The sequence below is a fragment of the Siniperca chuatsi genome, linkage group LG7 (assembly GCF_020085105.1).
Source record: "Siniperca chuatsi isolate FFG_IHB_CAS linkage group LG7, ASM2008510v1, whole genome shotgun sequence".
In the NCBI taxonomy this organism is placed as follows: domain Eukaryota; kingdom Metazoa; phylum Chordata; class Actinopteri; order Centrarchiformes; family Sinipercidae; genus Siniperca; species Siniperca chuatsi.
In genome coordinates this window covers 30,621,303-30,634,068 of record NC_058048.1, presented here as the reverse complement: position 1 = coordinate 30,634,068, position 12,766 = coordinate 30,621,303, and the positions used below count along the sequence as shown (strand labels likewise).

General features: G+C 43.0%; 2 protein-coding genes across 17 annotated transcripts in view; both read left to right on the top strand.

Annotated features, from left to right (window-relative positions):
- The window catches only part of plekhg2 (pleckstrin homology domain containing, family G (with RhoGef domain) member 2), a 100,494-nt gene extending 90,238 nt beyond the window's left edge, over positions 1-10,256 (top strand). For 8 of the 9 annotated variants that reach the window (XM_044201544.1, XM_044201542.1, XM_044201541.1 and 5 more), the window contains 3 exons: positions 89-614; positions 1,392-2,291; positions 5,622-10,256. In XM_044201544.1, the coding sequence (XP_044057479.1) occupies positions 89-614; positions 1,392-2,291; positions 5,622-8,241 (4,046 nt within the window). In that variant the 3' untranslated portion in view covers positions 8,242-10,256. The remainder of the gene's footprint in view (positions 1-88; positions 615-1,391; positions 2,292-5,621) is intronic. The other variant, XM_044201547.1, reaches the window with a different exon arrangement.
- A 1,643-nt stretch (positions 10,257-11,899) lies between these two features.
- The window catches only part of il15l (interleukin 15, like), a 23,666-nt gene continuing 22,799 nt past the window's right edge, over positions 11,900-12,766 (top strand). For 2 of the 8 annotated variants that reach the window (XM_044201555.1, XM_044201549.1), the window contains exons 1-2: positions 12,271-12,384; positions 12,483-12,520. The gene's annotated coding sequence lies outside the window, so the exon portion shown is untranslated. The other 6 variants (XM_044201551.1, XM_044201550.1, XM_044201556.1 and 3 more) reach the window with 6 other exon arrangements.

The window sequence follows — 12,766 nt, the reverse complement described above, 5'->3', positions numbered from 1 at the left end:
CAATGCTGCTACATGGCTAACAACTTATTTATTTGTGATCAATTACAATCCATTACTGAAGTATTTGTTCTCTGTTGTTCTTCTCTAGATTTCGAGGAGACGGTGATAGCCCCCTGTGAGCCTCTGCTGTTTGGTCATGTGTTTGTCAAAGAGCAGCTAACCCTGGCCTGTCACCACCAGACAAATGGATTCACCCTCTCCAGGCCCAGGGACTTCATCTCTGCCTTGACCAAAGAAAGAGACTCCAGTGTGGGCTGTAGATCAGGTGACAACTCCCAGACTTCCACCACGCCTGGGGAAAATCCATTCACTTCTCTTAGAGATCAGTCATCCAGTCAGGCCCAGGCTAACAGCCACAACTCTGGGGACACATCCACTGACACCTCCTTGGCTTCTGCAGCATCCAGGCATCACCTCAGAACACAACCTGAAGATCAGAGCTCCAGTTTGTGCTGCTCTGCCAGTAACAGCCCCTTGACATCAGCCATGACCTTGGATTGTACAGACACCGAGTTCAGGGACTACTGCTCTACCTCTTCCACAGGGACAGGCGAAGCCCTGAATCAAAATGAGGAGGTTTTTTCAGATACTGAAGAGACCAAGAAAAGAGAGGGGTGAGTGGATAATATTTACAGAAATGGGTGGTAAAAAACATAACAAACAAAACAGCAAGATGAAAGTAAAGGAAGGAATAGAAATGGCTGGTATACTGGGAGTTAAGGTGATAAATTATGCTAAGTGCAGTGCTTGTAAAGACCCTTTGACTGTTGTTGGCAACTAAATAATGCATATATGCAAATAAACAATAGCACTGGGAATGCACTGTGACCCACCTCCTACACCACCTACTACAATGACCTGTATTTAATAGTGATATGAAGGTGAAGGTTTGGGGAGCTGAATGGTGAAATCAGTAGAAAGTGTTTGAAAAAACATTTTTAGAAATTGAGTGTAGCTGAGGTGGGACACGCTGGTGAAAACCACCACTGCTAAGATTGATAGGATAATAGACCTATTACAGAACAAATAATAAATCTTTCTAATAAAACAGTATTTTCCTAATCTTAATTAAGACAAACACTGGAAGAGATAAAATTGGCAAGAGAGACCCTAACTTTTTGTGGGAAAATGTAAGCAAGACAGGATTTGGCAGGACTCCCATTCTCAGGGTTTTTATGGAAGCAGCAATTGGTGCCCATTAGAGGAAATGCAGCTTAAGATACAGCTGTACTAATTTCAGCATTACATACAGCTATCATCTATCATTATCCTTCATGTATATTATAATTTTGTGTAATTTCCCAATACAAATCTTACCCATTGCGTCTTTCAGTCTGGACTTACTGTATATTCTAAAGACACTGTTTGATTCTCCTCCTGGTTGTCTGCAGGTTAGAGCTGAGTGCTGGATGCCCTGTTTACTCAGTCAGAGAAGACTCAACATATATAAACATCATTACCCAGCCAGCACACACTGAGCCAAATCTCTCTGCCCACAGAATATCACAGCAGAATATATCAGCTGCACACTATATACAAGATAAACATGTACCAGAATACAAAATTACCACAGGACATACTGACAACAAAGATACGTTAACCAAAGATGTGCAGAGTGTTCATGCAGGGCCTGAATACTTGGTTTGCACACGACCCATAGATGGAAAGGCATCCCCAGCAGAGTTGGTACTGATGGTAGTGTCTACACAGAGCCAGGCTCCAACAGAATACCACAGATCCACGTTGCCTCAACCAGGACTAGCTGGAGAGCAGGCCCAGAGGGAAACACTTTACCTGGGGGAGGGAGGCGCCACAACCCTGGGGGCCTCGGGAGGGCCAAAGAAAGATGAGCGCCCAAGCGAGCAGATGAAATTAAATGAGACGAAAAATTATCTAAATGATTCTTCATCACAAACCAGGATGATTCTACAAGGTTCAACAGTGATCTTTACAGAAGAGCCACCTTATTACAGATCCTCAGGAGAGCTGGTTGTTTCACCACCCCTGAGTCAGCTTTCCCACATGACCTTTGACCCCTCACAGGTTTCTAGTCATACAGTCACAGAAACCCCAGAGGTTCACAAAACAAGGGGACGGGCAGCACCGAGTCCATTGTCATCGGCTCAAAACTCAGAATCAAATCTTACCCAACCACCCCCTCCATCGGTGCAGTCTACAGGCTTTCTACCAACATTCACCAGCCAGAGGCCGCCAGCCCTACCCACTACAATGGGTAAACGGGCTCAGTCTAACACCAGGAATGTCAATAACTCCTCTCCATACGAACATAGGTATGTCTGTGGCAGATTAAAACATAATACATTTGAAAAAAACAACAAACTGGTAACAGCCACTACCCACTGTACCTTCTTAACAGCTTGTATTTACTATCAGGGGACAGAAAGTAGATGTTCAACAAAAGGACTTACTAATTTGCAGAATCTCCTCAGTCTATATAAACCTGATCCTAAACCCTTGGTTTTCTGATAAAAACAAACCAAAAGCCAGGCCAAGTGTTCTTATCGGTAGGAAATTTGCCTTCAGGGAAATTAGTAGGGTGTGTTACACTTCAACTATTTGCATGTGTGTGGGCTAAAATCAGTTTAAGGGTTTTGCCAAGCTAATGGAAAATGGTAGAAAACACAAACAACATAGAAGCTGAGAGCAGTTTTTGGTCTCTTAAATGGAGATCCCAACCTTTTGAGTCCTAGGTAGTCCCAGCCAAAAATTAAACTTCTGCACTATTGTCTTTTATTTTCTATGCTTTTCCATACAAGATGACATATCGTATAATCACAGCTACACTAGGATATACTGCACATGAAAACACTGTTAGATTTGAGTTCTGCCTTGCAGAATGCACTTAGATAAAGATAAGATAAATCATTAAATAAATCATTTATGATATCTTCTATCTATATCTATGATATATCACAAAATGCTAATTCAAGAAGTAATGGAGGCATGTAATTATGACAACTGCAGAAATGTACAACAATGATAAAACTGATGATTTAAAACCACTGACTCCATGGCCTCTCTGAACTCACGTGGGCCCAGCAGAGACAATAGTAATAGACGGGCACTCTCTGTTTAGAATGGGGAACATTTGAAATGCTAAATATAGTGTCAACAATACCTGTGTAGTGCGCCTGGTGCAGAGCAACAGCAACAGTTCCCATACCATATTCACAAAATTACACTTTATAACACAACATATGCCCAGATGATGTCCAGATTTGAGCACAACAGTCTCTCTTTTTAAAACAATACCCACCTTTAGAGTTTAGTCCCCATCTCCCTGCCGATACCTGTCTCATTTACTCGCCTCCACTTTCCACCTCTTAAACATAAGTAATCCTCTCCCATGGTGGACAAACCTAACCAAATCTGAAGCACATGGTACGAGGAGCAAGTTCCTATAAATCACTAGGCCTCACCCAGGGCCTCTTTAAAGTTGGGGCAGTCCTTGGCATAAGAAATTGCTCATATGCATTGTCTTACTTTCCATCTTTCTTTGTCCCATCAAACACCCGCAGAATTCTCAGCTTCTTCCTGGCTTGAGACTAGATTGCATCTTTGTTCTCTCCTGCGGGTGAATCGTGCTGGTGCTGGAACTAAATACCAAAGGGAAACTGTGTAGTTTTACTGGAAACAATTCAGACTGTTTCTTAATTATCCACTGCGATCTAAATTGGGGTCAAATCTGTAGAAGTATCATTCAGGCAGCGACGACAAACTCTTTGAACTCAGATGATTATGAGTTGATATTGTATACATCATGTAAAGTAATTCGAGCCACTGGAAGTTTTATTTACTTAACTGTATCGTCCAAAACCAAGTTTTGATTGTACTCATATCTCCATGAATGAATGAATACCATGGAATGTCTGGATTTCCATAATAATGTCTGTCTATGAAATATTATAAAGAGTACGGTCTAGACCTGCTCTATGGGAAAAGTGCAATGAGATCATTTCTGTTATGAATTGGCGCTATATAAATAAAATTTAATTGAATTGACATTTCCAGAGACAATAATATAAAGACAAAATGCTATCATTCTTTTCAATCCAAATCCATTTTATTTCTATAGCGCTTTAACAAAGCATTTGTCACAAAGACACTTAATAGACATACATACAATTTTAGAATTGTAAAGAATACCATTTTCCACAGAATCTATCTTTCTCTTCATCCCATTCTTACTGACCTGGCCCTTTATAGTACAGTATCTCTCTCACACTCAGCCATTAGGACCCTCATATGTACCTGTCTAACTCACTCTCTGGTCTGGAGCCTTGTGGTTGCGCCGCATCTTAAATTGAATTATTAGAATCAGAATTAAGAACATTGTCCACAGTATTTTCCATTCAAAATTGCTTGGGCATGGTAGAACTGCTATTTAAAATAGCAAGTACCTTACATATACTTTACCAGTTCAACAATTCTAATAATTTCAATTCTGAACGTCCAACTGAATCTTCAACTTTCATCTGTCACTGCAAAAAATGCACTTAAAGGACAACTGAACACTTTAGTGTAGCCAGTTGAATTTTCATGGATGTGTTGCTGACAGTAGCTTGACTCAATGCTTCCTGGTGAAGCCCAGGAATTAGACGGCATCTAGTTTTGTATGTATGTATGTACTAGAATACAGAACAATTGCAAAATGTCATATAGGATTTCATGAACATATTTTCTGGCCTTACCATCCCATATTTCACTGTAGCTATTGGAAGTATTTTACTTGATCACCAGGCTCTCCAATGCTCTCTGAACTGGAGCCTTTTAGCCCCCTTCAGAAAAGCACTTTAACATTGTTAAAGATGAAATGCATTCACAATACTATGCACAGATATACTATGCTGTGTATTTATCATTGATAGAAATATTTGTTTTTAGTAAGTTATTAACCTATTTCCAACTTTAAAAAAAGCTTCTGAGAAAATAGGCCCGATTGACATAAAATGAATTATGGAGGAAATGGTTCCTTGACATTTCTGTCATAATGCGTCACCTGCTGGCCTGCTGGTAATCTGAATCCAGCTCTTCAAAGTAGCACTCCCCTTAGCTGCCTCCCTCAACTCTTTCTCTCTCTAAGTTAGGCTGCCTATATGTTAGCCAGATAGCTAGCTAGCTAGCTAAGATTGGTTCATGTGATAGTTCAATATAAGGCAATGTTGCGCAATGTGATGCAAATTTTTCCTCCAGAAGGGCAGCTCAGCCAAAGAGGGCAAATGGGCTGTTGCTTGGGCAACTTTAGCCTGCCCTTGTGCATGTCCTTGCATTCAGGTGATATTTCAAAAAAGGTACAGGAGTCAACCATTGCGCAGACAACAAGACAAGTATCAATGCATCAGAATCATTAAAAAAAAATTCTGTGCCATGTCAAATAAGCTACTTTTTTGGATAAAGCTGCAATCATTTAATTTTTCAGTCCTTGTCATTTTGCCCTTAAAAAACACATCCTGTCTAAATATTGCCTCAACTGTACACACTCTGAAATAGAAGAGGAAATGAGTTATAGCTCAGACATTCGCAGTAAGAAAAATACAAAAAATCCCTAATGAACTGTTTAAAAATGTCTGCTCTTTTTAAAATATGTGCTTCTCTGTCAGTTCCAGGCAAACAGACCATCAGGGCTCACAATCCTCCACCAGCCTGCCCCTTTCCAGCCTCCCTTCAGGCAGCTGCCCATCTTCCAGACCCTCCTTGGAGACATCCAGCCCGGTGGAGAGACCTATATCAGCCATTGCCATCCCAGGCCTGGACACAGACCTCACCACATCCCCCTCAGCTTTCAGACCCAGCCTCAGACACCGCTCCCCTTCCCCCGTTAGAGCTCTCCCTTCCTCCTCCTCCTCTGTCCGAGCACCTCCTTGTTCCTCGCCATTCAGGATTGTTCCATCATCTTCTCCCACGCCTGTATCTGCTGAGACAGATACCTCCCTGAACACTGTCTCCGGGGCTCTTCCCTGTTTCTCTCCTACAACCTCTTCTGGGAAGGGTTCCTCGATGCAAGCTCCCCCTGCCTCCTCTCCTACACCCTCCTCTGCTTTCACTCCCTCTTCTTCTTCTGGGAGATCTTCATCCATAAGAGCAGGTCCTCGTTCCTCCCCTACGCCATCTTCTTCTCTCCGCTCTCCTCCATGTTCCTCCCCCATTGCTTCTTCCTCTGCCTTTACCAGATCTTTAGCTGCCTCCTGTATTAGCCAGTCCATCAGCCAGAGTATGGCGAGAAAGAACACTACCCTGCAACAAACCCCACCCATAAACACAATAAACCAAAGCCCCTCATCTCATCTACGACGGCACTCCCCTTCACCTAAACTTCCTCCCAGTCAGCAGGGCTCCGGCACGCCTGCAAATGCCCCGCTGGAGTGCACTAAAGATGGGTACCAACATCCAAGGTGTCCGCCATCCTCCCCCTGGTCCATTTGCCCTTCTGCCTCTCTTTCCCAACGCTCTCCTTCCCCGTCTATTAGTCATCATCAGCCTCCCTGCTCTTCTTCCCCTTCCCCTCGTCCCTCATTCCTTCACTCCAAAACTGACTCATCACAGAATGCAAATAACAACAACAACAACAATAACATTAGCTTAGCTGGTATAACCACAGTGATCAGCAATGTAAGTAATACCAGCAGCTGTAGCATTAACAGTGACATCAGTAATGGAGGTTGGTCAGTAAGTCCACAGAAAGCGCCACTAGCTAATGGTAGCACTAATGCCACAGTAATGCAACAAACTCATGATCCTCTCTGGTTGGGGTCACACAACCGTGTAGCTCGGCCTTTTTCTGCATCCGAACCCAGCTCACGAGCTCAGTCCCCATCTCCCTCTCCAACCCCTGCCTCATTTACTCGCCTCTGCTCCCCTCCTCCCCAACATAATTTCTCCTCCCCCATGGCAAACAAACCTCCCCACCCCCGGAGCACACGGGTAGGAGTTGCAAGTTCCCATAACCCACTAGGCCTCACTTTGGAGCTACCCAGGACCTCTTCAGCAAGTTCAGCATTTGGACAGTCTTCCTTATGCCTGAGCCCTCAGATCCTCTCCCCACCTCCTATTGGCGTGTCAGTGAATGTTTGGACAAATAATGTTGCAGCACCTCAACCTAGAAACCCTAGATATGCTTCCTCCTCTCCCTCTCCTTCCTTTTCTTCCTCATTAGGCTCACCAACACTGGAGAATGCCAATTTCCCCACTTCCTCTTCTTCTTTGGCCCCACTGCGTAGTTCCAGAGCATCCTCCCCTTCTGCACCCTGTTCTCCTGCATCCCAAACAACCTCTCAAACCCTCCATAGGTCTTTCTCCTCCAACCTGGCAGACAGACCTCCTAGCCCAGCCCGGAGCAACTCTAGTGGACTACGCCGCTCTTGGGCAGACAGCAGCCGCAGGTCCCTTGGTTTTAGTGGTAGTGGCCGAGGGTCGTTTGACCAGCAGGAGTCCTGTCCAACCAGTCCAAGGAGTGGATGGTCCTCGTACTGCAGTTCACCCTCCTGCCTCAGCCCTCGAGCTGGGCTTCAATCCCCACTCTCACCTAGCAGGCTTACGCCAGGGAAGAGCACCCTTGGTGGGCAGCATTTCACCAGCGTGCCCTGGCCAGATGTACGAGAGCTTTCAAACAAATATAATGGAACTGATAGCCTCGATACAAGTGCTACTTCCCCCATCATTACCTCCTCTCCTTTTCCTCTCTCCTCGCTCTCTCACACCCTACTCTCCTCTCCTGTTCCATCGGATAACCAGACAGAATGGGGAGACCCAGAGCTAGAAGAGGGTAACTGTCGTAGCCAGCTGATCTGTGCCTATGTTGCCCGGCCTTCCTGTGAACAAAACCTCTCCTCAGGCATGACCTCCCATTCTCTTGCCCCCTACCAGCACCACAACTACCAATCCCAAGTTAAACCACAGCCTCAGGTCCAAATCACCAGCACAACACCTTCTGTACCCTCCAACCCTTCCCCCTTACCCTCAAGCTCATCACCACTACCCTTTGCCCATTCATCTACCAAACAGGGGAACCAGAAAACCAGTTATGCCACCACAGTCAACCTTCAGATCGCTGGAAGTGGCAGAATAACTACCTTCAGCACTGCTCAAGTTAGCCTGACCCAAACCCTGCAGGGTGGAGCCGGAGCTGGAGGACCAGGACAGGGGCAGATGACAAGGAGAGTAAGCATCAATGGACTTTCACACCTTCCTTCCCCTCTTCCTCAGAACTGTAACAGGCTATGAAAGAAAGACGGAAGTCTTTATTTTATGGCCCTACAAGACAAGAAGGGCCAAAAGAAAAAGTGACAGAAAGAAAAAAACCATTAGAAAAGATGCAAAGATGTGTGAATTCGCCCCTTACCGGCAAGACACAAAGTAAGCTTCAAAAGTTCTTCTGTCACTGATTTTAAGACATTCCCCTCAGCATGATGGGATGCGTTTGGGGTCAGATGTAATGCAGACTGCAAACTGAATCTTGGTGGCTTCTGGAAAAGCTTTATCCCTGAGCATTAAACAGATGACCTTTCAAGAATGGAAATTCTACCTGCACATGGCTCATATTTTTCGATCTGGGATAATGACTTTGAATGGATGCTAATGGAATTGCTTTAAAGACCTTAATATTGTAAAAAGTAAACAAATATGTTGCCATCAATGGAAATGAATCACTTAACTGTGATTTTGCTGGATGAGCACCCAAAACCCTGAATGTCCACAGATTCATGTGATGAATTTGTAGAGGTGGCAATCTGAAGATCGGATTACACTCTGGGTCTTACACTTTAACCACTCTGAAGTCTTTTCTTTGCTCAGTTCACTTTCTGAATGGTTCTAGACTCATTATGTGGATGTGATGACTTTTTCAAGGAACAATTAATTTTAGACACTTTTGTAATAGATGGTTAAATATGTAACTTTTAGCATTTGAGCTGGAGTACATCCATTCTTGCTAAACCTGCTAACACAGACGTGTTGAAGGTCCAGTGTCCAACCAGTTCTGTATGCAATCACAATTACTTAATGTATTATTTTTGTTATGTTTGTTTTGTCTCAATTTTTTTGTTTATATTCTGTTGAACAAACATTAATCTCTGGCTATCTGAGGCCAGTGATTAAGGTTGGTGAAAACTGTGGTTATTAATAATCGATCTTTTTAACCATTTTATTATTCTTTTTTATTGTATTGTTTATTTATGAAGTTATTCTTATTCTCTTTGGCACTTATTATCCTTAAAGTAATGTTGGTATTTTGCACAGTGTCATCAGCGCTTGGGTGCATGCATCGTGTGTGTGTGTGTGTGTGTGTGTGTGTGTGTGTTCGTGTGTGTGTGTCTGAAATGACGTGTCTGGGAAGTTCTCTTTAAAATTCAGACCAAGCCAATATCTGTGTGTTTTTTGTGCTGTGTTTGTTCCCGTATTGATGTACTCAGTTGGTTCATTGACTTTACACTGTCTCCTGTTGTCAGTGTTCTTCAGAAACCTTGTATCTTGAGCTTCACTGGGTATTCAAAAGTTGTAACAGGAAGTCAATCAGGTGGAAAATGCTGTATGACATCTGCATAATACGAAAGGTTGTACTTCATAGTAGTTTTGGCAACATACAGGTAACGTATCGAGTCCATCATATGTTAGCAGTGGATGATTACCCTAATGCATAAGGCTTACAATGTAAAATTTTTAAGCAGATCAGTTTACACTGAATTTTCACCCAGATTTAATGCCCCTACATATTCAAAAATCCTGTTTCCCATTGAAAGAAAACACTGTTCATGCTGTTTACAGTTCCTCTTGCAATGAGCACAGCTCAGAAATTGCTTCCATTGACAGAAAGTGAAGAGAAAAATGGAGAGGAAACACAAATGAGTTACTGATTATACACCAAAATCTGTCAAATAATTAAAAAAATTTAACTAGTTTAAATTGAAAATGTTTTTTATTACAATGTTATGGATTATTTAAAGTCTGTTTTTCTCGCATTTTTTAATTCACTATTCGCTGAACACCTTCCTTAAAAAACAAAACAAAAATAATAAAGTTGTAAAAGTCGAGGCTGTAAAGTGTCACGAAACATTTGGAGGTCAAATATAAAAAATAACTTTAAGAGATGTGTGGTATCTGCAAGGCGCTGGTGACAAACTGGAGAGAACACGATGTTTTGGGGAGCTGGTGAAAAGGGAAATATTAACTAAATCTTCATCCAGTAACCCTCGTAGAGTCAATAAGATGTATGGAAAATAAAAGGTGGTGCAAAATCAAAACAAAGTGACTCATGCTTTTTATTTACAGTTGACTCTATTGCTCTACTGTGCTAAACTGTACGTTTACTCATAGAGTCCAACTAACAATGTACTGATCTGTTCCAACAGCTAACAGAGCTGTGACGATAAGAAAGTTTGAGGAAACTGTATTAGTGGATTAAGTATGCGCATGTCTTCTTTACCTGTGTCATTTGTTTTATCTTGTTTGTCTCCACCCATGACCCCACACCCTGCCTACCAGGTTATCTACTGACAACAAACCGTCTATCTCTGTCACATTTTATGACTCGATACTGACCCATTGTGAGTAACACAGTCACAAACAGGACAGGGACAGTTCAGGAATTTAATGATAAAATGGAGGTACATAATCTGTCTGTTTGATAAGACAGGCAAGGGTCAAAACCAAGAAGGCAGTCCAAACAGGAAAAGTTATCCAAAAAGGGTTAGCCAAAAATCATCAGTCTGTGGGTTGGGCAGAAGGTCAGGCATGTAGGTGCAGGTAACATGGCCTCGAAAGCAATGGTATGAAGCACATAGCAACACTGACAGTCTGGCAAGGTGTGAGTGAAAATGGGCTGGTTAAATACTGCAGGGCTGATGAGGGAAAGTGGAAATAGGTGAGCAGGTTTCTACAGAGCAAGAAGGAGCGGCTGGAGTCAGTGGCTGCATTTCATTAGTTGTTCAACATGCCCTCGTTAACTTCCTCTTGGCACTTGCCCTCTGGGGGATCCCCGCTGCCATCAAGTGTCATTCCATTTGTCTGAAAACTGAAGTGAACTTGGTGAGATCGACCCTCATAGGGCTGAGGGAGCAAGTCAACAACGATGGTCACTCGAGGTGTACATCACCTACAATGCATTGCAGTTATGCATTTGGTGCAAGAAAATACATGCATGTGTGGTTAGGTGGCAGCAATGTCTGTACTAATTGCAGTTAATATTTACTTGGATTTCTGTACTCTTCAGCTTGTATGCTTTTTGTATTACCAACATTATCTGTAAACAGATGGAAAAATTGCTGTTTTGCAAGATAAACCCGTAGCAATAATAGTTAAAGATAATCATGATACAGATCACAAACATACATTTCTAAATCAGAAACTGATGCAGCTAATTATAAAGTGCCGACATATTGCAATCATCCAAAGAAGACGCCTTCACCTCATTGAAATGCGTCAGCAGATATTTCTGATGATTTGTTAAAAGCAGTATAGCCCTAAGCCTAAAGCTGTCAGTAGATAGTTTGGGCTGAAAGTGCACAAGGGCAAGTGCATTCCATTTCAATCCCCAGCTTGTCCCACGCTCACTTTCCCTCTGGTCTCCAAATGATCTTTGCAACGTATGCTGTTACGTAATACCAGTGGCTTAGGGTAAGTGAATGAGAAACGCAGCCAGAGAGATGACTGGGACAGGTGGAAAAGAAAGAGGGCATCTGGTGGACTCCCCCAAGTGGAATGGGAATCTGGCTGGAGGGTGTCACGGACTCGCCAGGCTCCACAACCCCACAACCACAACGCACTCCCTCACCTGAATTCTAATCAGAACACCTGTTGCCAATCACACACCTGATCTCCATCTGCAATACTCCAGCTCCAGTACAAAAGCACACCATTCACCTCAGTCAGTGTCTGGTCTTGTTTACAACAAGGACAATACTCAAGGTTCCTGCATGACAATGTCTCGGACTCAAACCTATGCAAAGCGTGATTTCCCTTCTCCTGAGCTCCTGATTCCTGCCCTGTGTTCCCCCTGTCTCCAGTGTGTCTAGAGCATCAGATCTCCAACCCCGCTAGCAAAGGACGGTATCAGTAACCATACTACATCATTCTACTCACTGCTTGTTTCCATCGTGTGAAATAAATCCATCTGTGTCTCCATCTTGGTGTCTCCGGCCTACTCTGTCTGTAACAGAGGGAGGGATATAGAGGCAGGATGCCACACTGGCACAGATAAGAGAGAGTCATAAAACCTGGCACTCAACCAACAGTGTTTGTGAGCATATTGGTGTAAGTAGAGCATGTACCGACATGTCTGACAGTGCTGTGAGCTTCTGAAATCTGATATGTTCATTTCTGAACTGCAGCCGACTGAACTACTGTATAGCCTACTGTAAACTTATCAGTGAGGTAAATAGTTAAACCTTTTGTTCTGTGCGACTCATTTTTCACTCAACATAGACTTTGACCCTAGTTTTTATGCTTCTATTTCTTCTTCTGATCTGCAGTTCATTCTGCGGCTGTCCTCCTCGCTGGAACTCCCAAGGTACGAGCTTTACTCATCTTTATCCCTTAGGTTTGATGAGAACCCCTGCTGGTTTCTGAAAAATAGGGGGTTTAGCAACAGCAACATCAGCATGATAACATGCTCACTATTACAATGACAACATGCTGATGTTTAGTAGGTATAATGTTTACCAGATTCACCATCTTAGTTTAGCACGTTGGCATGCTAACATTAGCTAATTAGCAGTAAACACAAAGTACAGCTGAGGGTAATGGGAATGTCATT